Source organism: Ascaphus truei, chromosome 8 (assembly GCF_040206685.1).
Source record: "Ascaphus truei isolate aAscTru1 chromosome 8, aAscTru1.hap1, whole genome shotgun sequence".
In the NCBI taxonomy this organism is placed as follows: Eukaryota; Metazoa; Chordata; class Amphibia; order Anura; family Ascaphidae; genus Ascaphus; species Ascaphus truei.
The window spans coordinates 32,045,582-32,073,434 of record NC_134490.1 but is presented as its reverse complement, the minus strand read 5'-3'; the positions used below and the strand labels follow the sequence as shown (position 1 = coordinate 32,073,434).

Below are 27,853 nucleotides of genomic sequence, written 5' to 3'. Positions count from 1 at the left end.
ACACTTGACATTATATTATAACACATACTTGGAATAAGCACTCCAGACATAAAATAGGAAAAGGAGTCCCTACAGAAGAGCTTACAATTTAAGTGAATAATATCCCCCCCCAGTGTTCGCCGCATAGCTTCACCTCCCCACCTTCAACTCTGTAAACGCACTTACTCACCCACCTACTTTACAACCCACTCACATCTCCCCAAACAGCCTGAGTCTTCCAATCTACCTGTCAGCCCCCCTATTCAACATGCTGCTGATTGTCACGTCATTAACAACGGTGCTTAACACATCACTAATGAGGCCATAATGGCTTCAAAGCTCATTAAATAAGGGCATCAAACTGCAAGTCCTGGGATGGATATTAGGTCTATGGGTCTTCTTTCAATTTTAACTGCGATAACCCCAACAATGTAGCTCTAATTTTTAATTCCCAACAAATGCACCCCATTTCACCCCAGATCAAGCTAATACGGCATGTTCACCGTCACTGGTAAGCCACCAGTGTGATACAGATCATCTCTGGTTAAACAATGTGGCATATTTGTGATGTGCTGCTGTTTTGGTCCCTGCATCTCCACCACAGTTTTCCGATCTTTGCCGCCGTGTTGCTTTTGCCTTTAGCGTTCTTGTCCCTCCTGGAACTCACTGTGCATGTGGCTTTGATGTTCCGCAATGGGTTGTACTGGGGGCTGATGTTTTCTGGGCACTGGAACCGTTCACGTATGACGTAGCCGAGCCTCGTGGTACCGATAAACCCGTCCACGGTGGAGACGATACGAGTGACGGTCGCGTATACATATTGAATTGCGAGCAGACAACCTGAATCCAAAGAAAAACTAGAATTAGATCACAAACTGTCCTGTGTTGATCCACGCACGGGTCTGTGCTCTGTAGATTGTAAGCTCTTTGGGACAGGGACCTATTTAACAATTGTATTAGTACATCTCAACTCTTGGTAATATTTTATGGGATCTGTGACAGGGACTTATCCTTGTTTAAATAAAGCTGCCTCTAGTTGTCTGAAAATCCAGCAGAGAGCTGGTTAATTGCAGCTAGTCAATTAACCATCTCCATTTGGGTAATCAGAGGAGGGTAAAAAAAACCTGCTGGGGACAGACCAAGAGAGACTCCTTAGGACAGTCACAACTGTCCTGACAGAGGAGAACAGAGACTCCTTAGCACAGTCAATACTGTGCTGACAGAGGATAGAGAGTCTTGAGCACAAACCAGGGCTGTGTGCTGACAACAGACTTCCTGGGAGCAGCAGGACTGCAATGCCTGCATCTGGAGAAACCAGAGACGCCAGACCAGCACAGTCAGATAAGACTTTCATATATATTGCTCCCTGATAAATATGTTCCTTGTTTTAGACTGTGAACTAGCCTATCCAGCCAGTCAGATAGCTACGGCATGTATTGTTTATTTAGTCTCCAAAATGGAGTTGGTGTTTGTTTCTTTGTATTATGTTTTGCCTTAAACTGCTGTTTAAATTGACAGGCTAAATAAAGCCATGTTTAATTTCCCCCAAATCGGTCTCCCCCCAGTGTAACTCTGCACAGGTCTCTTACAGGATCCAACATATACAAAACTCCCACAACTTCCTACTCCAAGCTGCAACCTTTTAAACAAGATTATGGCTCGCGCCTTAAATTTGCGTCTGCTGAATGAGGAGGTTTATATCATGTTATAACAAGTGGATTTTATTTTGGGTGCACAAAAAAGGTAGAATATTAGATAATAATAATAATAACTTATTTCATATAGCACTTTTCTCCCAATGGGACTCAAAGCGTGCCACAATAATAGTATAGCGTGCGGTACACAGCATATAGGAATTTTTATTTTTTACAGGCACAAATGCACAATTTGATAAATGTCATAGTAATCTATATATAACTCGTCTCTGACCTTTCCTGTTAAGGCCTAGGACATAGTAAAATCAGCGTCGCTGAGGCGGGCTGAGCCACGCTGAACAGATGCACAAAGCCCCTGCATCTGTAATCAGCGCGGCTATAGTTTCTCCCTCCGCATGCGTGCTGATGCATGCGGAGTCTGAGAAAATCAGAAGAGACACGAGAGTTTGAAATTTTGCCGCTTGGGGGAGAGGAGGAGCGGTCACGTGACCGCTCCCATCCAATGGGGCTGCAGCCTTTTTTTTTTTTCTACTGTGTCGGTGTTCTGAGATACCAGACCAGACAGAGTAGAGGCAGCACAGAAGTGTGTGTGTGAGATGTATGTGTGTGATGTATGTGTGTGAATATATTTATCAAAGTTGCACAATGTTAATAAATGATTTATTCTCACAACATGTCTTTTTTTTTAATTTTTAAAATATTATATAATATATACACACACACACACATATGCACACACACAGGTTCCCCAGTGACACACAAACACACAGACCACTTCAAAGTGACACACACACACACACACACTGACAGCTACCAAGTGACACACACACACAGTGATACCCGCCTCCCAAGCGCTTGCTGTCTCCTCTGCCAGGACAGCAAAAAGCTCCTGGTAGAGCGAGTGGCAGCAAGCAACAGCGAGCAGCAGCACAAAAGTGTTTACTATGTCCCAGGCCTAACACTCCTCAAATCACAAGCTGATAAACATGAAGCAACAATTGAAGACCTTGATACGTTAATGCTAATAAAACGACAACATTGGTCCAAAATTGCATAGACTCCTGTATGTCATTATCTCATACTCGTTACATCTTAGGCTCATGTAAAATAGACCGGATTTCTGAGTGTACTTGAGTATCCCTTATATAGTAGATGTATATCCACTTACCGCTTGAAACGTCCCAGACTTTTATGGCTCGGTCCTGCGATCCGGTATAAATGTAGCGGTCATCAGGTGAGAAGCATGCGCACTCAATGCCTTGGAAGAAGAAGCCCTGTTTGGAAGAGGTAGAATAACGTGGCAGATTCATTTTAGTTCCTGCTAGCTGAACATTTTACAAATGCTGGAGGCTCACCAGTCCATTAAATTTACATTCAAGGTAGCCACTGTGCTGGGAATAATTGTAGTTCTACCAAATGACTGGAAGATGCTCGGGCAGATTTGTATTCCTCTTAATAGAATGAAGACAGATCACCCAACTTAGCCATATGCCCTTTTGGATGTCATCAGTAATGAGAAACAGGTGTCCCTACATCTTTTGTTTTAAAGTTAGTAACTCTGTCATGACGTAAACCAAGTTGGCTGTACTGATTCTCCCCGAAAAGGAAACATAGAAATTAATGGCAGATAAGAACCACTTGGTCACACTTGGTCCACTGCAAAAAGTTGGATGTGTAAAAGATGGATACCTTGTAGCACATCTCGTGCTCCCACTGGCTGTTCTCCAGGTTCCAGAGACGCTGGACTGAGTCATTGCAGCCGCTCAATACGTACACCTCTCTGTTGCTGGTTTCCAAGCAGGTGATTTTGCTCCCATGTGGCTCCAGCTTGTGACCTTCACTTTTCTCGCAGCTGAAAAGACACAGTTGTCCACCCGCCATCCCATAAAGAACACGCTGGTCCTCCAGAACAGCTACTTTGCACACACAGCTGGGAATATCAGGTTGGACTGAGTGGACGGGCCCATTGAGCACAGGGTGAGGGTCCCCCTGGTTGATGTCATACAAGAGTAGGAGGTTGTGGTAAGCCACGGCCAGCCAGGTTTCCTGCTTGCTGAGTGACAGGCAGAGCACTGGCTTGCTAGTCTCAGGGGGCGGGATGCAGGCAGCGTCCAGTCTGTGATCCAGAGGGAACGCCAGCACTGTTCCTGAAGCCAACCCACAAAGCAGGATCCTCTTACGCTCTGCAACCTCAAGGCAGGTTACTTCCGAAGATGCCTCCAAGATATCTGCCATCCGACCTGCCGAATGCAGTGTGTCAGTTCACACACTTTGGGGGCTACTCACTGGAAGGCGAAAGCCATTAGCGACCATTGACGCCTGTTCAATTGAATATTCATTAACTTTTTCTAAGAGCTGTATAGTGAATAACCCCTTTGTCTCTGTAAATTTGGGGTATATGCCTGAAACACCCAGAACCCATACTTTTTGGCAAGACCGTAGAACACTTAAATTACCCTGATATTTCATATCATTATTATTTATTTCTAAGATTGTGTAAATGTATGTGTGTATATTTCTCATCGTCATAATTAGCTAATATTATAATATCATCTAATCGTTAAATTAATTCCTTTGCAGCCAAAGTCACAAGCAGCGTCTTTGGGTCTTGTGCTTTACGAGTCTTATAATGACTTTTACCTTGCTCAGAGTCCCAGACCACAATCTTGTGCTTGGCTCCCGTCCTAGGGAAGTACACACGTTTCCCCGCGTCAGACAGAGCGACGCAGCCGGTGCGGTCCTCGAAGGGAGCGAGTGTTTGGTGCCGCTTGTCATAATCCAGGTTCCAGAGCTTCAGGTAATAGGCATTCCGGGAAGCAGAGACCAGAGTGCTACCCTGTAGCGCCAACGCAGTGACTGGCACTCCCATCCCATGCAGAGAGTCCAAAAGGGCTCCCCTCTGAGACAGACTCCACACCTGTGAGCCACACAGAGACAAAGGGGGTTATTTATTGTAGGTGCAGTTCCATCTGCATGTTTATTTTTTTAAGCGTTCTTTACAATACTGTATAGTAGGGTGCCTGTTTTCTTTGTAGGATACTGGAAAGCAGCTTTGTGCTGCCTGGTAAAGTGGGAAAAGTGACAATAAAGAGGGTTAGTTGACATGTGAATACTCTACTGCAGGCTTTGGGCCTTCTTTAACAAGAATAAAATAAAAAAAAAGCTGTGAAAAAAGTTGTTAGTTAAGTTGCTTTACAGGGCATCACACTAAGCTCATTTCCATTTCCAAGTTGGTCAACTGAATCTTTAAGTTGCGATTGTATTGCAAATTCCAGTCAAGTAACTGGGCACCACCACAAGCTAAAGAATAATGGCCAAAGCTGATGGCATAGAGCAATGGTTTTCTGTGGAACTCCAGGAGTCAATGAGAAGTTATCAGTTGTTCCTCAAGACCAAATTTGGTAATGGCTGACATTTTATTCTTCAAAAGTATCTCTTTATTTTACCATATTTTTTACTCCATTTAAAAACTCAAAAAGGGTGTTAATGTGTAGCCAAAAAGGAAGCTATAGCTTAGCCAGCACTAGAATAAACAGAAAGATAGCAATGGATGGTCACATTCCGCCCTCCTGTTGCATCTTCAGCTTCTGAACTGCAAAAGCAGAGGATTGTGGAATTGGAGCTACAAGGCATTATTAGTTTGTGGCACTTCCTGTGTCCTTCCTCTGTCCTCAAGGAGAAATAACATGATGGTAACCTAACTCCTGGGAGAATGGAAGAAAGATACCCATATTTCAAAGAGGGGATGTCTTCCTGACTGACCCGGATGGTTTCATCCTGGGATCCGGTTACCACAATGTTCTTCTCGCTGTGGATCACGGCGGACTTCACCAGGTCCTCGTGTTCTAGACAGGAGCTCAGGAATGTCCGGAAGGTGTTGGAATCGGCTCGGAAAACCTGCACCTGCTTCCCAAACCCTGCGCGCGGGAATAACGAGATGATTAAAGTACATAGTGTTGGTACGGATAGTGCTCACTGTAAGCTGTGGGGGTCATTCACTAGACAGTTTTAGTGATCATTAGTAGCCATTCACTTGAATAACAGCTTACAAATTGTAATGGCTCTCACTGTATAATAATTACTTGTGGGCTCAATGTTTTGGAATTTCTTTCTGTCTGTCATTTCTTGCCCTGTCTTTCTCTTTCTTTGTATCTCTTTGTCTTTTTCTTCTCTATGTGTGTGTGTATGTGTTTCTCTCTTTCTCTCTGTGCCCCCCTCTCTCATTCCCTTTATCTCTCTCTGGTGCCCCCCACTCTCTCACATTGTTTTTCTCTGTGCTCCCCCCCTCTCTCACTTACATAGTAGATGAGGTTGAAAAAAGACATGCGTCCATCAAGTTCAACCTATGCTAAATGTAGTGCAAAGAGGAATAATGTAGCGCTAACAAGTGAGTGAGATAAAAGATAATATATTTAAATGTGGAAAACCCAAATATTCACAAAATAAGTGATGGGTAGCTGCCTGAAAAATATATACCAGACTACCTACTGTATGTCAGAGGGTGACTTCAAAACAAAGAAAATATAACAGGCGCCGATTTATATTTTCTTTTTATGCTAAATTTAGACAGCATATACTTTATCCTATATCTATACTTACGTATTGATCAGAGGAAGGCAAACAAAAACACTTCCTTTCTCTCTCTGTGCCCCCTCGCTTTCACTTCCTTTCTCTCTCTCTCTCTCTCTCTCTCTGTGCCCTATCTCTCCCTATGCCCCCTCACTCTCGCTTCCTTTCTCTCTCTCTCTCTCTCTCTCTCTCTGTGCCCCCTTGCTCTCACTTCCTTTCTCTCTCTCTCCCTATGCCCCCTCACTCTCGCTTCCTTTCTCTCTCTCTCTCTCTCTCTCTCTCTCTCTCTGTGCCCCCTCGCTCTCACTTCCCCTCTCTCTCTCTCTGTGCCCTATCTCTCCCTATGCCCCCCACTCTCGCTTCCTTTCTCTCTCTCCGTGCCCCCTCGCTCTCACTTCCTTTCTGTCTCTCTGTGACCTGCCCTCTCTCTGTCTCCCTCTCTCTCACTTCCTTTCTCTCTTTGCCCTCCCTCTATCCCTCACTGTACCCCCATCTCACTTCCTTTCTTATTCTCTCTCTGTGCCCCTACCCTCTTTCCCTCTGCCCCCTTTCTCTCATCTCTTCTCTCTCTGTGTCCCCCACTCTCTCTCACTTCCTCTCTCTCTGTGCCCCCAATCTCTCTCACTTCTTCTCTCTCTATGTGCCCTCACTCTCTCTCACTTACCCCTCTCTCTCTCTGTGCCCCCCACTCTCTCTCCCTTCCTTTCTCTCTCCCTGTAACCCCACTCTCTCCTTTTTTTTTACTTTACCCAAATAAGACCTTGTTAGACATACGCCAGCACTAGATGTAATAGCTGTCCTGTGCGCCAGGCCTTTCTTTTTTCCATCACTCCAACCAGCCCAGCTGCACTCATGAGGCGTGCAAAAAGTTTTACCTGCTGCGAATAGTGACTCGTCATCGGCCACCACCACAAAGGTCAGCGCGCTGGGCATCTTCTCGGTGGAGACACCCCCGCCCGAGGAAATCTGGGATGCAAGAACATCATCAGGATGCAGGCGCGAGCGTCACTGGTTGAAGAGCCGTGTGGAACCATTAGTCCGTGAATAGTGGTACCCCACACCCTCATGTAACTACCCCAAGTAGTGGTAGCCCATACCCTCATGTAACTACCCCAAGTAGTGGTACCCCATACCCTCATGTAACTACCCCAAGTAGTGGTACTCCATACCTTCATGTAACACCACACTCACACCAATCATCGTAATCGACCAAGTTTAGAGGTCCCCACATGTTAGTTGCGCATGAGCTTTAAGAAATCCCCCCCCCCACCAAAGTATTTTTAATGAGGCTAAATACAATTATACAACAAAAAACAAAAATGCCCAAAGCTACTTCCATTGTGACAAAAATACACAGAGCAATACCTATATATCTCTTGTAAAAAGGGTCATTTAGTTTAACACTTTGGCCAAAGCGTCTTAAGCCTGCTGCCACTTACAAGGCATGACCGTAGCAGGTCCCAACACTCACCTGGGTTAAAATTCTTATTAAGCTGTATAATTACAGGAAGAATGATCACATTGGATCTGTCGTAACCTGGCAAAATGAAACTGACCTGCAACTTGGATAGTGGGGTTGGGCAAGCTTAAACCTTGGGGGGTAGTGGCCCCTCCCCCCCAAGGTTTAAGATTGCCCCACCCCACTATCCAAGTTGTAGGTCAGTTTCATTTTGCCAGGTTACGACAGATCCAATGTGATCATTCTTCCTGTAATTATACAGCTTATAAATAAGAATTTTAACGCTTTGGCCAAAGGGTTAAACTAAACGACCGTTCTTACAATAGATATATAGGTATTGCACTGTGTATTTTTGTCACAATGGAAGCAGCTTTGGGCATTTTTGTTTTTTGTTGTATACATTTAGCCACGCCCACTAGCACTCCTTTTGACACTTATATGCATATATATATATATATATATATATATATATATATATATATATATATATATATATATATATATGCATATATATATATATGCATATATATATATATGCATATATATATATATATGCATATATATATATATATATATATATATATATATATATATATATATATATATATATATATATATATATATATATATATATATGCATATATATATATATATATATTTATATGTATATGTATATATATACATGTATATATATATATATATATATATATATATATATATATATATATATATATATATATTATGTGGTAATGGTTGGGGTTTCTCAGAGCTTGTTGGGAATTTGTGTATTTTGTTAAATACAATTATACACTGTTCATATAATATTTCAGGCGCAGTTCCCCATAGCTTTTTACAATCATGTAATCTGTGCCTGAGACATAGAGGTAAGCATGCATTTCTCAAGGTGACAAGGAGCTAAATATAAATGTGCCCCCTTTATCTGTACTTACTCTGGGAGGCCTCTTCTTGCCCTTTTTAGTTTTACATTCTGACGCTTCGTTCGGGAGATGTAAGCATATGAAAATACTAAACATCCGGGTGTGTTAAAATGGAGCTTTCTCCAAAGCCCAGTACAGTCGAAACATTACCATGGCAACCTCAGATGCTAGAGATTAAGAAAATCATGATTTTTAACACAAAAAATCTATATATACAGTGTATATATTTAATATGTATATATATATAAAAAATATATATATATTTAAAAGAGCATGGCATTCTCGGGGGGAGGGGGGTGGGCAAGATACTAAAGATTGCTGCTTTCAAAGTTACCGGTAAAAACATCTACATTCTTTAGAGCGAGTGGCTTCATACCATTGCCAGAGCGCCATTTTTAAATCCCACCACCATCTTCCCATGTCTGGAGATGACGCCGCTGCAGACGGGATACGCCTCCTCTGCGCCGACCCCGGGCAGCTGGCGCGACCCTCTCAGCTCCCCCGTGGCGCTGTCCCAAAGGTGGACTGTAGCTCCCTCTGTCACCGTCATCACAAGCTGCTGGGGGGGGAACACTGCAGCGCACATGCGGAGGTCACAGATGGCAGGTGAGAGGCGCAGGAGGTGGGAGCCGGATTCTATGTTCCAGGCATAGACCTGCGGGGAAAGGGGGGGGGGGGAGGAAACACAGCGTATGTAACTGGTAAAGCAAATAAAATACCACATGTGAGCACAGTCACATGTCTCAGCCAGGACTGCAACCCTGTCCTTCCCCATTATCTCTTAGCATACAATGCTTCCACTGCAGCCAGGGATTCTGGGTAATGACATGCAAATGAGCACCTCGTGTCTCACTGGTAAAAGTAGTCACAGGTGCTATTTGTCCCATTAAGGGTAGGTGCAATAGTCGTCCAAAAATAACAAGCTTTTCTGAACACTGTAAATATGTCATTGGCTTCCCTAAACTAATCTAGCCATGCTAAAAGCAAAGATTGGCTGCTTTTGTTTCTCTGCAAATAAGTTACACATTGCATTTCTTACAGGGCCCCTGAATGGAGAAGTGTTAGTCTATCAAGTGTTTTCATTATTCGCTGTGTAAACTAGAGGAAATCAAAACCCCTCCAAAGTCAGCTCACCATGTTTATAAACATTATGTAACGGTTTGAAAAAATGTACAGGTGTCAGATTATGGTAAAAAAAAAAAGGTGTCAATCGCCCAGATGTGACCCCATAAACCTGTCACTGACATTTGTCTGTTTGATATTCTCTGGCTGTTCTCAAGAGTTTTCACAGCCGGAGACCCTCTCTTTCCTCTCTCCTTATCTTTATCAATTAAATCAAATACACTTTATTGGCATGACAGAAAAGATTTCAGTATTGCCAAAGCATGAGTAACACAGGGACTGGACAGCAAGAAGACGATGCAGAAAGCAGGTTTAGCGATCCTCCAGTTATCCGACGCGTTTCGTGGATAACTCCACTTCATCAGGGAACGGACTCAGTCCAAAATGATACATAGATATACCCATAGATCGCTCCTCGTTGGTTCCTTAAAACGAGAGCCGATGATAGGGATCCATATTACACTATATATACATCTTTTTATTATTTAAACATATTAACTATAGAAACATCCCATGGAAATAAACAACCTAAAGAATGAAGTTCTACATCAAAAAGATATGTCAGCCCTCTGCCTCCAAGGAAAATTCAAGATGGCCGCCGGGAGGCCTGCACTAGAATCAGCCGACATACATGGAAGGAGATAAGGGGGGTCCCCGCACTTTACCGAGCTAGGCGGAGGTGAGCTGAAGCAGTCGGGGGGTTGCTGCCCGCCCCCTCACACAACCACCCCCCTCACACAATCATCCCCACACGCCCGTGCCCTGCCGGAGCGGCAAGATGGCGCTGGCTTCAGCGTGACACGCTGGCAGCTGCCGATCGGAGCGGGTGCCTTCCTTTGTGGCTTCGGGGCACTGTGAGCCCCGTGGGAGGGGGGGGTGATCCACCTAGAGGGAAATGACTCACTACTCGGCGCGGCCCTGTTTGAGTGGTGGCCATCTTGGTTCACCCACCCGGCACAAACACACTGCTTGGGGGGTGACCGGCGGCCATCTTAGTCCACCCAACCAACTAAATACTGATCTAAAACTTTATGCAAAGATCTTAGCCAACAGATGAAATAACATCCTCCCTAAACTGGTTCATCCGGACCAGGTGGGGTTCGTCCTGGGCAGATAAGCCCTTGACAACACAAGGAGGACGGTGAATCTAATACACGTAGCAAAACACACAAAGTGCCCATCTCTATTACTCTCTTTAGATGCAGAAAAAGCATTCAATCGATTAGACTGGCAGTTTATGTCAGCTACGCTTTCGCAGATGGGATTCACAGCCAAAATATTAAATAGCATAAACACACTTTACTCCACACCAACGGCCACGGTGAGGACGAACAGCTCCTTGTCTGATCCCTTTTCAATATCAAATGGAACTAGACAGGGTTGTCCGATGTCACTTTTATTGTTTGCCTTAGCCATAGAACCATTAGCATGCCGGATAAGGATGAACCCCAATATTGCGAGTATTTCTGTTGGCCAGGAAGAATTCAAAATAGCTCTTTTTGTGGACGATATACTATTGACACTTTCAAAACCTTTCACATCCCTCCCTAACCTTTTTCATGTTCTATCAGAATTTGGCTCCCTTTCAGGTTATAAAATTAATCATTCCAAATCCATGGCCCTTAGCTTAAATCTCCCTAAAGAATTAGTAAAATTACTCCAACTAAATTTTGACTTTAAATGGAATACGAACCATATTAAATATCTAGGGGTTCAATTAACAAAAGTTTATTCAACTTTATACAACGCAAATTTTAAACCCTTTTTCGACCAGATAGTCAAGGACTTAGCCACTTGGAACCCATATATAATATCCTGGTTTGGGAGAATAACCACTATTAAAATGAATATTTTACCTCGACTCCTCTATCTCTTTCAAACTCTCCCGGTTAAAATCTGTCAGAAAGATCTAAATAATATTCAGAAGAAAATTTTGAAGTTTGTCTGGCAAAACAGTTGACCCAGAGTTCGCAAAGATATTCTTTATAAGTCCAAATTAGAAGGAGGCTTAGCTCTTCCGAACTTACAAAACTACCATAGAGCAGCTCAACTAGGACAACTTGTTAGCTGGCATTCAAACCCAACCGAAAAGAGGTGGGTCGAGATAGAGGATTTGATTTGTTGCCCATGTAAAATAAAAAATCTTCTCTGGCTTAATAAAAAGTCTAGACCACCTGAGATTTACAAGAACCCGGTGATATCCTTTGCCTGTAATCTCTGGGATTCCCTCAAAACCAAGTTCCAACTAACCGATACCCCTTCCCTTATGCAACCCCTATTATCGGACCCCTCCCTTCCTTTTCACACAGGAAACCCGCACTCCCATACCTGGGTTCAAAAAGGACTCACAAGAGTCAAGGATATCCTCACCCAAGGGAAAGTCCCCCCATTCGCTTCGTTACAAACAAACCATGATATCCCCTCCTCCGAACTCTTCAGATTTCTCCAGGTTAGGCACTATATCCAATCAGTCTACAAGCCAAGTCAACCACATGCTTTAACCTTGTATGAGGACTGGTGTCTACACCAGCCCCACACAAAGGGCATTATCTCCAGAATATATCACAGTTTATCCTCTATCAAGAACAACCAAACCCCCCGATAACTATATGTTATCCTGGGAAAAGGATCTTAACGTCTGTATAGATCTCGATATCTGGACAGACATCTGGGAAGCTGCTTCAAAAAATTCTTCATGCGTTGTAATTAAGGAGAATATTTACAAGTTAATATTCAGATGGTATATGACTCCTGCCAGGCTGCACTCTTTTCTCCCTTGCGTTTCCCCTCTGTGCTGGCGCGGTTGTGGTGAAGTGGGGAATATACTGCACATATTCTGATCATGTCCCAAAATCCAACAAACATGGACGGAAGTGTTCACCTTAATACACAAGATACTAGAAATCTCTGTCCCACACGACCCAGTATATATATTGCTAGGAAAACCAATGGCTAATATCTCCAAAAAAAAAGCTAGAGTAATATCCCAAATTTTAAACGCTACACGGTGCCAAAAATTGGAAACAACCAGCCCCACCATCCTTAAATCAAATAAACAACAACATTTGGCACATAGTCTATATGGAAAAACTCTCAGCCTACCTGAACGGCTCTACCTCGCAATTCTCTAAGATTTGGGCTCCTTGGTTCCGCCATGCAGGTTTATCCCCATATATAGACTAGAATACTTTGAACAGAGTGATACATGTGATATTTAAATTGTTGTGTACAGTGCTATATTGGTACAAATGCTACCCCTCCCCCCTCCCCGATCTCCCTCTTCTCTATTGTTTCACAATCAGTTTATTTGCATTACTGTGTCCCCCCCTTTTTTTTCTGTGTTGTATGTTTTGTTTACCTTATTCTGTATGTACAAAAATGCTCAATAAAAAAATTAAGTAAAAAAAAAAAGATATGTTAAAGATAACAATATACTGTATATGCATATACATATATATATATATGTAAAGATAACAATATACTGTATATATATATATTTATATATGTAAAGAGAGCATATACTGTATATACATATACATATATATATGTAAAGATAACAATATACTGTATATACATATACTGTACATGTATATATGTAAAGAGAGCATATACTGTATAAGGGTAAAGATAACACTTGCTTGACAAACGCTCCCCCTATTCAGAGACCCCAGAGAAATGCAATTTTCAGAGCAACAAAACAGCTAAAACTTTGCACAGTTTAAGGAAGCTTAAAATTAGATTGACTAAAATGTGCTGAGGTCAGCGAAGGAACACTTTTAAAATCGAATCATATCCCCTCTTAGACAATTCTTTTCAAAGGAGAACATCGCTAACTTGCAAACTCTCTCATAAATAAGACCTTTCATCCCCAATTACCAAGTGGTAACTCTCTAGGGCACGGCTGGCCAAGTCCAGTCCTCAACAGCCACCAACAGGACATATTTGAAGGATCTCCCTGCTTCAGCACAGGTGGCTCAATCAGTGGCTCAGTCGAAGACAGGGATATCCTGAAAAGCTGACCTGTTGAGGACTGGAGTTGGCCGGCCCTGCCCAAGAGTAACCATTCAATAAGCTCCAAGGTGGCCAATTGCACTGTGATCAGGCAAAAAAAAACTCCCATTGACTTGAACAGGAGTTTTCAGTGCAAGCAGCCGCTTCCAAATGTATTAAATAATTCGCTAAGTGGAAGGAGACGAATTATCCGCCATCACACCTGGGATCCCGCCGCTGAATAGATGACGCCGCTCCGCTCGTCCACCTGCAGATGCGCGTTCTCGTAGCTGGAGTGGTCTTCCTGAATGCACAGACACTCCTTACCGGTCACTAAGTTCCACAGGCGCAAGGTGTGATCCAGGGACCCAGAGATCGCGCGGGTCCCCTCCCCAAAAACCTTCACACAGCGTATCCCGGCTGCAAGAGAGCACAGAGATGGAACCACAATCCCCCCCATGCACAAGGATTCCTACCTTATTAATGTCACATCCCTAAACAAGACCCTAATGCAGTGGTAGGCTGCACATCACATACATATATACATATATACATATATATATATATATATATATATATATATATATTGCACAGACAGAAGGGACGTTGCAGCCATGGGTATGAGCTTCCCCCCTACAGTCAGCTTCTTAATGCCGGCACACTGATGAATACTGACTCACTACTCTTCTTACACTGGGAATTAGTGAGGGGCACTGTCATTAGGCAGCTGAGGGAGCAGACAGAAGCTACACACCAGCAACATGTCCATTCCTTCTGCACCAGAGAGAGAGGGCTGCTGGGGTGGTAAGCAGTTGAGGGCCTTACAGCCCCCGGGCCACCTGTTGCACACCAATGCCTTAATGAAATGGCACATTCCATGAAATTCGCTGTTGCACTCTCTGAATGTAGTCGTTAGGGCTTCCATTTGAAAAGCTATTCAACATACTACAGTATAAACAAACTGACCAATATGCTAAAAGCTCCTATAGGAGAGATTGAGAGGAAACAATGGGACATCCCACCTTTCATTGCCTTGTATTGAGTTGTAAGTACCTTTTTTATCTAGGGAGAAATTAGCAGATAGTAGCACATTTTTTTTCCAGCCAAGTCTAAAGGAGTTTACCTAATCATGAAGCCAGGACGACCATGGAAGAGACATAAAGAATGCACTGGCTGATGTTATGCAGTAACTAAGAGGTTTATCCAGTGTTTCCTTGGGAGCCCAGACCTTATTACCACTGATATCCTACAAGCACCCACCAGAGTGGCCGGTCAGAGTGTGGATGACCTCAATGTCTCTGATGTTCCACACTATCATCGTTCCATCCTGTGACCCCACCACGAGAAGGTCATGATCAGCACTGAGCTCCATGATGGTAATACCTGTGGGTGAGGCAGTATATATATTATATATATAATAAAGAATATCACTTGTGAGCACATTCACATTGGCTATATGCTAACGGTCCAGGTTTTTTGTTGCCTTTTTCACCCACCATAACTTAAAATGTATATGGTAAACCTACCCAGCCTAGAAATATTGCAAAGCAAGTATAAACCAACCTCACAATGATGATACCCATCAAGGTTGAAACATGTCTGTGAGTGGTTTGACTTGCTTTGCTAGTCCCATGCTGTGCTTAAAAGCTGTGTGAACGGCGATGCATCTGCTTTTATAGTGCTGTGTGTCAGGACACAGGTAAAGTTGTTCAGTTGAGGAATTATGTGTCTCAATACACATTAAAATAGGATCCCCCTCTACAATAAATTATTTGTCCCCATAGATGCTCATAGGCTCTATGCCATAGTTTGACTTCCTAACCCACATTATATACCTTGTTTGAATCCCGTAAGGGTAGTCTGCAGGGGTCCACCAGGGGGCTGGAAGAAGCTACACATAGGGATGACGGTGGGATAAGGATACTGGCTAAACCAGGCCAGGCACTGTTGGCACATCTCACCAATCAGAGATGGGCAGGACAGCTGGAAATAGTGCAATCTGGCCAGCATTTCTGTGTAAACAATGCAGGGGTCTATATGGGGAGGAAGACACACATTTATTGTCTCAGACAGTGCAAAATCTCAGGGATACACAGTAATTACACAACAACAGTTTAAGAAACACAAACTGTGCCAGGTACAACCCAGGATACCCGAAACTGAAAAACTCTCTTACCTTTTGCAAAACTATTATCATCCTCTGTGCAGCTTGTACCTAAGTTTATTTACTATACTCAGTGTTCTCGTCTTCATTCAAACCTGCTTCACTGACCCCACAGTCATACATCATACAGTGGTTAAGCTGCAGATGAGGATTCTGGGTATTGACATGTAAATGAGCACATTGTGTGTGTCACAGGAAAGGAAGCTAAAAGGGACACACTCAGTATGCTCATCAATGTCACTACCCAGAATAGTAGGGTGAGTGAAGCAGCGTTGGGGGCCCATTGACGACATGAAGCTACATTGATGGTGGCTGCATGTAGGGAAACTGGTAGTTAATAACTGAGCAGAAATAAGGAAATGTACTCTATTGTGTCTTTCCCAAAACGTTTTGTTCAAGTATTACAGCTTTTGCCTGAGATAGCATCATTCTTTAACTCTGAAATGCCTTCATCCTTCCTGCTGCTCTGCCTCATGTTTCTGCCGTCCTGGGCAGTGAATGGGTTGACTTGCCATTGTGAAGTTAGTTGGAAGGGGCTGTAGGAATGGTATGATGACGGTGCTGTGTTCCAGCACTCGTAAACGCACACTCACCTACACCACCCTCCGCGAAATTTACGGTGGGTTGAAAAAGCCTCAGCGTGTCCTTCACGAGGCGCACCTGGGCACAGTCCACGTAGTCCGCGCACATCTGGAAATCTTCGATCACGCTCTGTATTCCGCAGGAGACGATTTTGCTGGATATCCAGTCCATGTTCCCTGGGGAGATCGGAACATCTCTTCACATCCCACCACATCACACACGGAGTGGCTCTATTGACCAAAGTCAACCAGGTACAAAACTGGGAGCAAAACCAGTGCAAAACCAGTGCAAAACAAAACCTGCACATGATTTATCAAAGGAAAACAAATCCAGTTGATTAATCTGGTGTGGTTTTTATTGGCCACTTTGGCAGTGGAGGTGTTAGCTGTCAGAGATGGATCCCATACATTGCAGCGTAAGACCTACAGAGAATGGTTTCCCCATAGCTGATGTGCTTGTCATTAACCCACCCGACGTCTCCCATCCCTACCTAGCACTTCCTTTTTGAGTTGATCGATGCAGCGTGCTTTCAGCAGGTGGTAAGGCAGCTCGCTGAGCTTCCTCTGGTTAGCCACATCTTCTGAAAACCACAGGGGCTGCGGAGCCACCTGGGGAGGGACACAAAAGTTAAACCCAAATTGCCCTTTTTCCCATGTGCTTTGAATCCCGCTTCCCGCTGGAGACGAGATCTAGTCCATTCAAATGAATGATTCCGAGAGCGTCTCCAACAGGGGGAAGAAACTTCACAGTATAGGAAATGAAAAACTTTGGACAGCAGAGTCCTGGAGCTCTGATCTGCATTAAAATACCATAGCATTATTATGTAATTACCTTTCTGTCAGCGTTCAGGGACTTGTTGATTAGTGGTAAGTGGATGGGTCGTTTGGTACCCAGACTCCATCGGCCCAGAAAGTATTCAGACAGTGTGTAATGCCTCTTCCTCTTCTCTGTGTCAGACAGGTAAGCTTCCTGAGCCACTTCAATGAACTGTCTACAACAAGATGCGGAGACAGGGCTGTGTGTGAGACGATGTGATGATCATGTTTCTCACACTGACACGGACATCTCAGAGATGTCAGAAGTCGTGATAGAAAGAGGAAAATTGTTAGAAGTGGAAACTTTGATACATATCACCCAGTCTCCTTCTGTAACTGCTGTTATAACCACTCCCTATAACTCGTCCCATAACTGCTCCTTTAACCCTATAATCCCCCACGCTAACTATAGGCGCTATCCTCTTTTTAAGTACATTTCCATGTACCCAGCCAGAGCACGTACTTTTGGAAAAAAATGTACAGGCAAACTTGCTTCCCATAACAAATCTAGCAATGCTAATAGCAAAAGTTTGCCCGCTTTGATTTGTTTGAAAATTAGTCACAAGTTACATTTCTTAGGGGCCTTTCCCCTTATCCCACCCTGTCCTTATCAGAGAGCCAATGAAGATAAAAGGGAGGTGGAAGGGGGGACGCTGGCTTTACAGGCATTTCCTGATCACGCAGTGACATCACAAGCACAGGAGCAGCCAGAAGACATCACACCCCTCCCAAGTATAACTTTAAAAAAAATACTTATAGGTGTCAGATTTGGGTTAAAAAAAGCATAAATTGCCCAGATAAGACCGCTAAAACATCAGTGGAACTAGTTCACTTTGGTCCCAAGTGGGAGTGGCACGTTAATGAATAACCCCCTTTCACCCACGGCAGAGAAGTATTTTTGCTCCTATAACCGCACCCTATATATCCTCCCCTAACTAGTCCTATAACCGCACCCTATATATCCCTCCCTAACTGCTCCTATAACCCCTCTCCTAACTGCTCCTACAATCGCTCCCTATAATTCCTCCCCTAAATGCTCCTGCAACCGTTCACTATAACTCCTCCAGTAACTGCTCACTATAACTCCTCCAGTAACTGCTCACTATAACTCCTCCAGTAACTGCTCACTATAACTCCTCCAGTAACTGCTCACTATAACTCCTCCAGTAACTGCTCACTATAACTCCTTGTGACGATAGTGAGGGTTTGGCCCAGGATTAACGGGGTTACTCCCCAAGGGCCCCCCTCTAACCTCGCCAGGGAGACAAGGGGTTAACTGGGCTGAGGTCCAGAAATGTGATTTAACCCTTGTTATAACATGAAAATGCTTATTCCCCTGTGTAAAATTGTATTGTTGCTGGGTCAGTGTCTGCATAACCCACCCACTGGATCATAAGGGGTTAATAAGCTACAGTTTAAGGAAATTCCACTGTATTGTGTCTTTTCAGGAAACCTGGACTTCAAAGGGCTTAATTGAAGTTGAATGTGAAAAGCAGAAGGGTTTTTTAGTGTACAGTATGTTAATACCTGTTTGCAGCCAGCCCCTGAGTCTGGGGGTGCAGCCTCCGGGGAAACCCCCCAAGTACCCACATATGAAACATATAACTTTGTCAGAAGGGGGACATATAATTTTGATATTTGTGCCTCTCTGGGGCAGTCTTACAATGTAAAGGCCAAATGCTAATAACCTCTGCCTGCCTTTGTAATGCGTACCAGGACCAACTGGGTCTATTCACGTTTGATATGCAAGCTTCCTCACTGGAAGTGTATATCAACAGAGAGGTCTGGGCTTAGGTGTGATACATAAGTGATCAAGAGAGTGATTACCTAATTGCTATGCAAGGCCCAGGAAGCAGCCAACAGGTACTGCCCTAGTTGGTTATGCGAGAAGCTACAAGCCTACTTCAAAAGGTTTTGTTGATGGGGGTAGGGGTGGAGCTACCCAAGAAGGGAATCAAAAGGAGTAACCTTATTAAATATAAGAATATTATGAGATGTCCTTGGCTGAAAAGGATAAGAATTACATATTTGTATTCGTGGGACTTAGCATATCTTTGGGAGTCTAAACACTGTATATGTAACTGCTGCTAAATGCCAGATATTAATATCTCTATTAATTTTCATATTACACTGTAATGTTTGGTCTCTCTGCGAGCGTCAGGTGTGACGGACTGTATTAATATATCTCACCTGACTGTGTGTATTACGGAACGGAAGTTAGGCAATGATTTGCAGTAAATATGAAATTTTGGTTGAGTTCTGAGGAACCCCTGTTGTGATGAGCAGGAAAGGCTAGAATTTAAAAGCCTGGTCATCAAAGGCTAAGTTGCTAATTGCTTATGCATGGCCCAGCGGACAAAAGGAATTAACCAGAGTAAGTGTAACTTTTCACACTGGACCCTAGAAGCCCAAAGTCAGCTTCAAAAGCTTCAAAGGGGATTTTACTAGACGGCACGACGCCGTAAGCTGGGATGCAAGGGTTAAAATGATATATAAGTCAGAGCCACCCTTTTATCCATGTTGTTCATGCAAAGTGCTTCATGGTTCTTCATTGTTCTTCATGTCCTGCATGTATCCTGCATGTATTGCTGTGATGTCAGCTGAAGTATGGAAGAAATGGCCCATTCTGTAATCCTGATGGCTTTCTTGTCATAATCTTTAAGTAAGTGTCTATATTTTGCTGTTATTGTATAATCTGTTGTGTTCACCTTTATCAAGGAATAAAATATATTTTATCATATCTAAGTCTCGTCCCAGTTCAAACCCAGGTATATATATATTTATATATAGTTTTGGTGTAAATTACAGCCTGTCACAAGCTACCGTGACACTCCTCCAGTAACTGCTCACTATAACTCCTCCAGTAACTGCTCACTATAACTCCTCCAGTAACTGCTCACTATAACTCCTCCAGTAACTGCTCACTATACCTCCTCCCGTAACTGCTCACTATAACTCCTCCAGTAACTGCTCACTATACCTCCTCCTGTAACTGCTCCCTATAACCTCTCCCTATAACGCCTCCTATAACCCCTCCCTATAACTCCTTCACTAACTGCTCTAAAACAGCTCGTGTATATCTCCTCCTTTAACTGCTCCTGCCTATTGTGCACTGTTTCCATCCTTTGGCAAGTAGGTAACATGTGGCCCTCTGGACTTCACCCGCACCCCCAAACCACTGGCCACCTCAGCAGCCCGCTCTTCCCATCTCCCAGTGAAGAGGGAATGGAGAATTTGCTACTTTGGATCATAGCATGTTCTCACTTCCCGTGCTGCCTAATGTCAGAGGGAATCACTAGTTCCCAGTGTAAGGAGAGGAGTGGGACAGTATTTATCAGCACCCCAGTATCAAGAAGGACCGGAGAGGGTGGGGAGAAACTCCTATATATAATGTGGGTAAGGTGAGGCCCTTTTGATGACTTAAGTTGTCTACCACTGCTTTAGCAGTTGAATTGGTATAGATAGAGATAGAAGTCCTCTGGTATAAAGGAGAACTCACTACTTATTTTGATTTACAAGTGAACAGTAGGACTTAGTCCCAGGATGTTAGGCAGCTTTCTGTCGGATTTAGATCAGAAAGTGCAGCCATAATGTAAATGTGATCCACCCCACAGCTTCACAGTTACTGCGGCTGGTGGATGAGAATCCAGACCTGAGTTCATAGTTGTTCTAATTCCCCCTCACCTGCTCTCCTAATTGAGGAACAGGTACTGTACTTATGTCAGTTTGCTGCCTCACTCTCTCTTCTAGAGCCTGGAGGCTGGGGCACCGCTGCTCCCAGCATCCAGTTCAGGGAGGACACCCCCTTCAATGTAATAAAACCCCTTCTTCTTATGAATTCGGTAACCGATTGTAAATATGCTGTGTTTCGTATAGTTGGAAAGCGGATAAGCCGCCCTACCCTAGAGAGGGAAATCTCTGTCTAAGAAATCGCTCCGATTGAGCAGGGTTTATTTTTGGTGTATTTCTATTAAAGTGTTGCAGTCCCACTGCTTCAGACTAATATTACAGGCACAAGCCTGAGAACCTCAAATATACTTCCGTTAAAGTTGCAGTCCCCTGCTGAGACGGAATAAAGCAGGCAGAAGGTACAATATTGTGCTATGTCTTCTCTTTGTTTACCCTAAAAAAACATGTCATAAAGAGCCCGGACAGGCGGCAGTGCCACGTAAGGGAGACGTTTGTCACAACAGTTACACTTCTTAATATTTTTATTGTGTAAACATCTCTAAAATGAGGTCCATAGAGTTTGCCCAAGTATGGCAATGTCATGCCAGTTTAATGAATAACCCACATCAACGACAGCGAAGATATCTACCTCCAAGGCCAAAAATCTGTAAATATCGGTTCAGCAGAAAAAACATTATTGCAACGTGAAAAGGGCTGATTTTTTTAATCAGCGAGACTCCATTGAGGTCTTTGAGATGCTGATATTAAAAATAAGGCAGAGTCAAATGTGAGAGACTCACAGGAGATCAGTGAGAGGTGAATTATTAATACTCTGTGGGTACCTGTGGTAGAGACCCAGCACTTGGCTCCCGTCCGCCTGCCTCTCCACCAAGTACTCTCCCAAGTCGTAGCGTAGGCGGGTCCATGACAGGGAAGGGAATCGTATGACGTCAACGCTTGGAGGAGCCCAGTACTGGTAAATATCTGAGAGAACATCGTCGTCCAGGGATAGGATATCCTTCAGCTCCGCCTCTGACAGACCGTTCCTGGGAATCACATTAAAATAAATGGATCCATCGAGACGAGCCCTCCACCCCACCAGTTGTGCAGGAATGGAACATTCCAAGATGGTTTGGGAAACAGAGTGAGCTGTCGCGGAAAAAAACTCAGTCCCACACGTATTCTTTTTATGCAAAAACAATCTGTCGAAAAACGTTATTGCAGCAGCTGCTTGCAAGAGCGCATTTAATGCAAATCAAAGCATTGCTGTCTGATCTAACATAAATTAACAGCACTATAGGCTCTAAGCAAGCTATCTTATACCAGAAGAAGGGGCGGGCATACATAATTTTGCAATGTCTGCCCATATGAGTTCAGCGAGCATCCTACTTTTCGTAATCTTGTTTTTTTTAACTTGCAGTTACTTGGTGATACAATTTGCAATATATTTGAGCAGATTAAGCAAAATAGAAACTCGTGCTAAGCTACCTCATCTTTCTCAAGGCCGACAGCTGGTACATCTCTGACTCTACAAGGGGGGGTTAATAGATAAGACGAGGGGACCAGCTAAACAAAGAACTTACAGTTTCAGCATTAAGGAAAGTTTAAAGGAAAAATTTGTTTTACACACACACTTTCCCTTAGCCCATAACACAGTGAAACACAGAACATGTCTCTTCTTATAGCTATGAAAAACAAAAACCTAGTTATAGCTATGCATAGGATAATGTGACAATATTATTCTTCCATAGAGCCATTTCTGAACGAGGCCGCTAGCAGCAAAATACCAGGTGGGGGGGGGGGGGGGGGGGGTAAGTGAGCTGTGCGGAATGGAGCCTTCTGATTGGTTTGTCCCGATTCATGATTCATAATACTAATATCCAGCTCTCTCTGTATTATTTACCTTAACTGGCAGAATCTATCAATCCTTCCTGTTATCAATGGTCTCTTATCAGAAACTCTTTGGTAAAGACTGTAAGCTCCTCGGAGCAGGGACTCCTTTTCCTTAATGTTACTTTTATGTTTGAAGCACTTATTCCCATGACCTGTTATTTATATTATCTGTTATATATTTGACTACCACGTGTATTACTACTGTGAAGCGCTATGTACATTAATGGCGCTATATAAATAAAGACATACAATACAATACAAAAGAGACTCCTCTCAGGTCTGTACTCTGATCTCCCATGATCAAGAGTGACTTTTAGATAGTTTAAACCCCCCAAACAAAGATTTCATGGGAAAGTTTGTACTTGGAAGAGTAAGATTCCTTTGCAATGTATGATGCTTGCGATATTAAAATGAGTGAGACTGATTAATAGTGAGTGAGATAGCCTTCTAAGGGACAACACTGCCTCCCAATGTTATCTCAAAGACATTGCCAGCCAATGGATGAGACCGTTAGCCAACGCATGAGACTACCAACCAGGGAATAAGCCTGTCTTCCACTGTGAGACTGCCAGTCAATAAAATAGGCTGTCCTTCTATGAATGAGACTATCTGCCAATAAATGAGACTGCCCTACAATGAGTGAGACTGTCAGACGATTAATGAAACGGAAAGCTTAGTAGTGAGAATAGAAGTCAATGAAAGACACTTGCTCCCAAAGAGTGAGACTGCCTTCCAGTGAGGCCACCTCCCAATGCATTACATTGCCCTACAATTATTGAGCCTGGCTTCCAATACAAAAGGCCGCTTTCAGTTGACTGCCAGCCAATGAGTGGGACTTGCACCTGATAAATAAGACTCGGTCACACATGACATGGTCATTTATCCTGACGTCTTACATTGTTCTCCTTATACCACAGGGCTGTACATCTGCACATGTTTCAGGTACCAGCACCCAATTTGGTGTTTTGAATCCAATGCCCAATATGATATGACAATACCTATTGTACTAACCTGGATGCCACAATGTATCCCAGGGCATGGGACACCAGTAGCTTCCCATGAAGCTGTTCCAGGCGCTGGTACAGCTGCTGCACCGCAGCTTTGGTGCTGGTGGCGATCTTCACCTCGGAGGGCGTTGTGTAGGATGCCCATCTCTTGGCCTCTTCAAATGCCAGCTTGAGTAGCAGCGGCTGCCTGCATTTCTTGAAGCTGCTCAGGACAATGTCCAGTTGGGCAGGTGTCAGCCTGCGTCCGGCTGAAGCCATGAGCATCTGAATCATATGACTCCCCTGCTCTGTGGTCAGTGGCTGGACCTCCAGGTAAGATTCTGGGTCTGGGATAGCCTCTTGTATGGTCTTCAGGATGCCTCGCTCATCAGGCAAAGTGGACAACACAATATGGACATTGGGCGGGCATTCTTTTGGCAGCCAATTCAGGTGGTGAGCACCTTCCGATGGAGAGAGCTGGTCCAACGAGTCCAGAACCAGTACTAGAGCCTCTGCCTTCCTCTCGGACACGGCAGTAAGAAGCTCATTAAAAAAACGCACTGTCTCATTGTAGACGTTGGTGACCTGGGAAGAAGGAAGTGGCAGATCCAGTGCCAAGCACACCTGGGGGCGACAGGAAGACAAGGTCATGGATACTATTACAGGAAGTCAACCTGTGTGTTCAGTTATAGGCCTTTAGAGTGGGAGAAATGTATGCTGGGACATTGAGCAAGTTACTGTGTGGGTCTACTCCTACATAGAGTTCATACATTAGATTGCACGTTATTTGTGCCAGCTGCTTATTGTTATTGTATTGATCTACTGTTGATAGAAAACTGTGAGTGTTTTGCTGCTCAGGGATTAAAAAATGGCAACCTCATGGAAACAGGTGAATGTAAGGAGATTGAAAGTCATTAAGTCCATTCACTGCCACAGGGGCAGAGGGAACTGGCTTAAACAAGATGGTACCCATCCTTACCTGATAACAGATGCTCTTCAGAACGTCATGGATCTCCGAGCTTCGAGGTGATGTTCCCAGTAGCCGTAGCACCAACACCACACCACCCACCACTGCTGGTCGCAGCATCTCAAAGGCTTTGCACATCAGGGCAGTCTTTCCCGACCCTGATGCCCCAAAGATAACCAGGGGTGGGCGCACACAGGCATGTCCATCTTTTACCCGTCCCACAATGCTTTGCAGAAGCTCCTCACGCCCACAGAAGACCGCGGATTTCTTATGCGACAGGGCTATGTGGTGGGCAACCTCTTGCATCAGCCACCCTAGCCAGGGCTGCTGCTGTGGTTTGCAAGCAAAGAAAATCATTGTTGAGGACACTTTGGTTTCGGTAGCACTGCTGCACCCCACCCCAACCCCTAAACTCAAAATTTGGTGAGATCGACAACTCTACGTATTTCCTTCTCAAACTTTCCCTGATTTGAGGAGTTATTTACTAAAGTCTCCCGGTTCCCAAAATGAAAGACCAATAATCCACATTTTGTTAACAATTTAGCAATAGAATTAGTTTCCTTAAAAGAATGTAGTCATGCTAAAAGCAAGGATTTGGCAGTTTTTGTTTCTCTGAAAAGAAATTAGAAACAGCATTCCTTTGGGGGCTTGTGAATGGGGGGAGTGTTTGTCAATTCAGTTATTTCCCCTTCTCCTACCCTGTCCTTATCAGAGAGTCAATAAAGATAAGGTGAGAGGGCGGGACGGGTGTGGTCTGACAGTAGTTCATGCTTTCGTTAAACACACATTAATATTAGATAGATCACGTCATTGCCACTAGAGGTATAGTTCACTTTTATACATTTCATGCAATATCTCAGTTATGCATCCAGGAGACGTTGCAAATGACCCCCAAAGAGTGCTGTTTTTTTTGTTTTTGCAATGGTTATGCCCCAGTTTTGCAGTCATCCAATAGACCCCAGGAACCTTTACACGATGCCCTACAATAAGGCACACAATCACCGCAGCTTTGCTAACGTTACCTGAGATCCCAGTTGTTTCACGTCTCCCCTAGACAGATGCGCGAGTATCTGGTGGTTGATGACAGCGATGACCTGATCACAGAGTTCCTGCAGGTACTTCTTCTGGATCTTGTCCCTACTCCATTCCACCACGTGCACCTTCACCTGGTTTGAGTGCTCCTGGACTATCCTTCTCTTCAGGTCACCCAGAAGTTCCTGAGCTTCTGTGTCCGGGCTCCCATCTTCTCTAACGTCCAAGAGCTGGGAGACCTTCTGCATGCCGAGGTCAAGATCCTTCACCTCTCGGAGGAATACGGTAGTGCCGGACTTGCTCGCACTGGAGGTCAAGAATCCGCATTCAATCTCCCATTCGGTCACTGGAAGACACCGTGTGAAGAATGGGAGATAATAAGCAGGGGACGCTGGGTACTGGGAGCGTGGGGGATTAATGGTCCATGGAGGGTATGTATCACAGGGAAAAAAATATTCACCTGCGTTAATTTGCTCCAGCGGCTTGGTAACCCTTTTGCCACTAGAGGGGCTAGCAATACATTGGCCCTTGTGGCTTACATTTAGCACAGGTCCATGGAGAAAGATGTTAACACCACCTAAACCTGGCAGATTTTTTGAACGCAAAACTGAACCCGTTATAGGTGCAACTTCTGATTGGTGTAATTATAATGTTGCCCTAACTCTTTCCTCCCTAACTGTTCCTATAACCATTTCCAACAGCGCGCACATTGATGCAACGTGACGCTAAGTCACGTTTGCACCTGTTTGCACCTGTTTGCACCTGTTTTCGGATACATATGCAACAACTGGGTTATTCGTTAAGCTGCAATAGTGCCGATCAGGGAACTAGCGCACTAAACTGCCAACTTCAATGGCAGCTTCGGTTAAAAATGCCCCAATCGGCACTACCTCAGTTAAATTCATAACACACACTTGAAAAGTAGTAACTGAACGATCAATGGCGTATTTATTTCATTGATAAGTCTGGTGCTATGTTTTGCATCAAGCCATCGGCTGAAAGAAAGTAGTTGTACTGTGTGTAAGTTAAGAGGCCTTGATACACTGTATTAGAAAGCCCTCAAAGTCTCATTTTTAAAAGATTGTAAGCTCTTCAGGGCAGTGTCTTTGTTTACCTTATGCTGTCATTTACTTGCTGCTCTCACCCCACTGTTTGCATTTTATTTACCTTGTATTGTACAAGGCACTATATAAATACAATTATACATACATAAAACAATTATACATTTTTATTTTGCACAAACAGATAGGGAGAATTTACCAAAGTTTTCTGCCCCAGATGTATCATCCAAACAAACTCCATTACTTTTATGGGAAGTTGTTTTGCCGCCTGGAGACTTTATAGAAGCAATCACCCGAATTAACCTTTACACGATTGGAACTAGGGGGGTGGGGGTCAACCTAGAGCTGAACTGCACTGTTTTCAGCTCCGCATACCCCCTGGTTCACGAGATAACTAAGGGTGAAGTTACAGGTATTACTTCCTGGGGATTTAAATTACCGTCCAATAGGAAGCCACAACCGATGATGTTGCAGCTTCCTATTGGTGGGAGATTTGGCAGCCATTTTGTTTACACTCAGGTTGGTAACTTCACCGGTAAGAATCTCAGGAAACGAGGGGTCACCACAGATGAAAATAGTGGCGTTTGGCTCAGGAGGACCACTGGTTTCCCACCCGTATAGAAAAAAAGGAGAGCTAAAATTAAAAAAAAGAAATAGAAAGAACTGCTCCTGTAATAAACAGACCCCATGAGCCCCGTTAAACTGGCAGCTGGTACAGACCTGATTTATAATACTTGTGTTTTTCCTCCTGGGTGATCAGGCCCTCCCGCTCCGCCTCCAGAGCGGCCGCGCGCAAAGCCCGGGACAGCTGTCTCTCCGTGCTCCTCCACTCCTCCACGTCCCGCATGTGGCACTCCGCGTGGGCGGGGTTTGGGTCGACATAGTGAGGGAGGTGAGCCGTGATTGGCTGCAGGATGTAGGTGGGGGGGACAGCGTTCAGGTCTTTCCAAAACCATTGAGTCAGCAGCTGAG

The 27,853-nt window shown here is 44.0% G+C and overlaps 1 protein-coding gene across 1 annotated transcript; it reads right to left on the bottom strand.

The window, feature by feature from the left end:
- NWD1 (NACHT and WD repeat domain containing 1) lies at positions 1–27,853 on the bottom strand. Its single transcript, XM_075611216.1, has 18 exons — positions 27,602–27,853; positions 25,811–26,166; positions 24,801–25,118; positions 23,847–24,445; positions 21,785–21,988; positions 17,290–17,449; positions 16,949–17,066; positions 16,470–16,634; positions 15,548–15,745; positions 14,973–15,095; positions 13,936–14,132; positions 8,977–9,255; positions 7,079–7,169; positions 5,397–5,551; positions 4,275–4,551; positions 3,324–3,874; positions 2,803–2,908; positions 1–819 (listed from the first exon to the last, which is right to left on the bottom strand). Exons 1-18 carry the CDS (start codon positions 27,726–27,728, stop codon positions 524–526), a joined length of 4,320 nt encoding a protein of 1,439 aa, XP_075467331.1. The 5' UTR covers positions 27,729–27,853; the 3' UTR covers positions 1–523.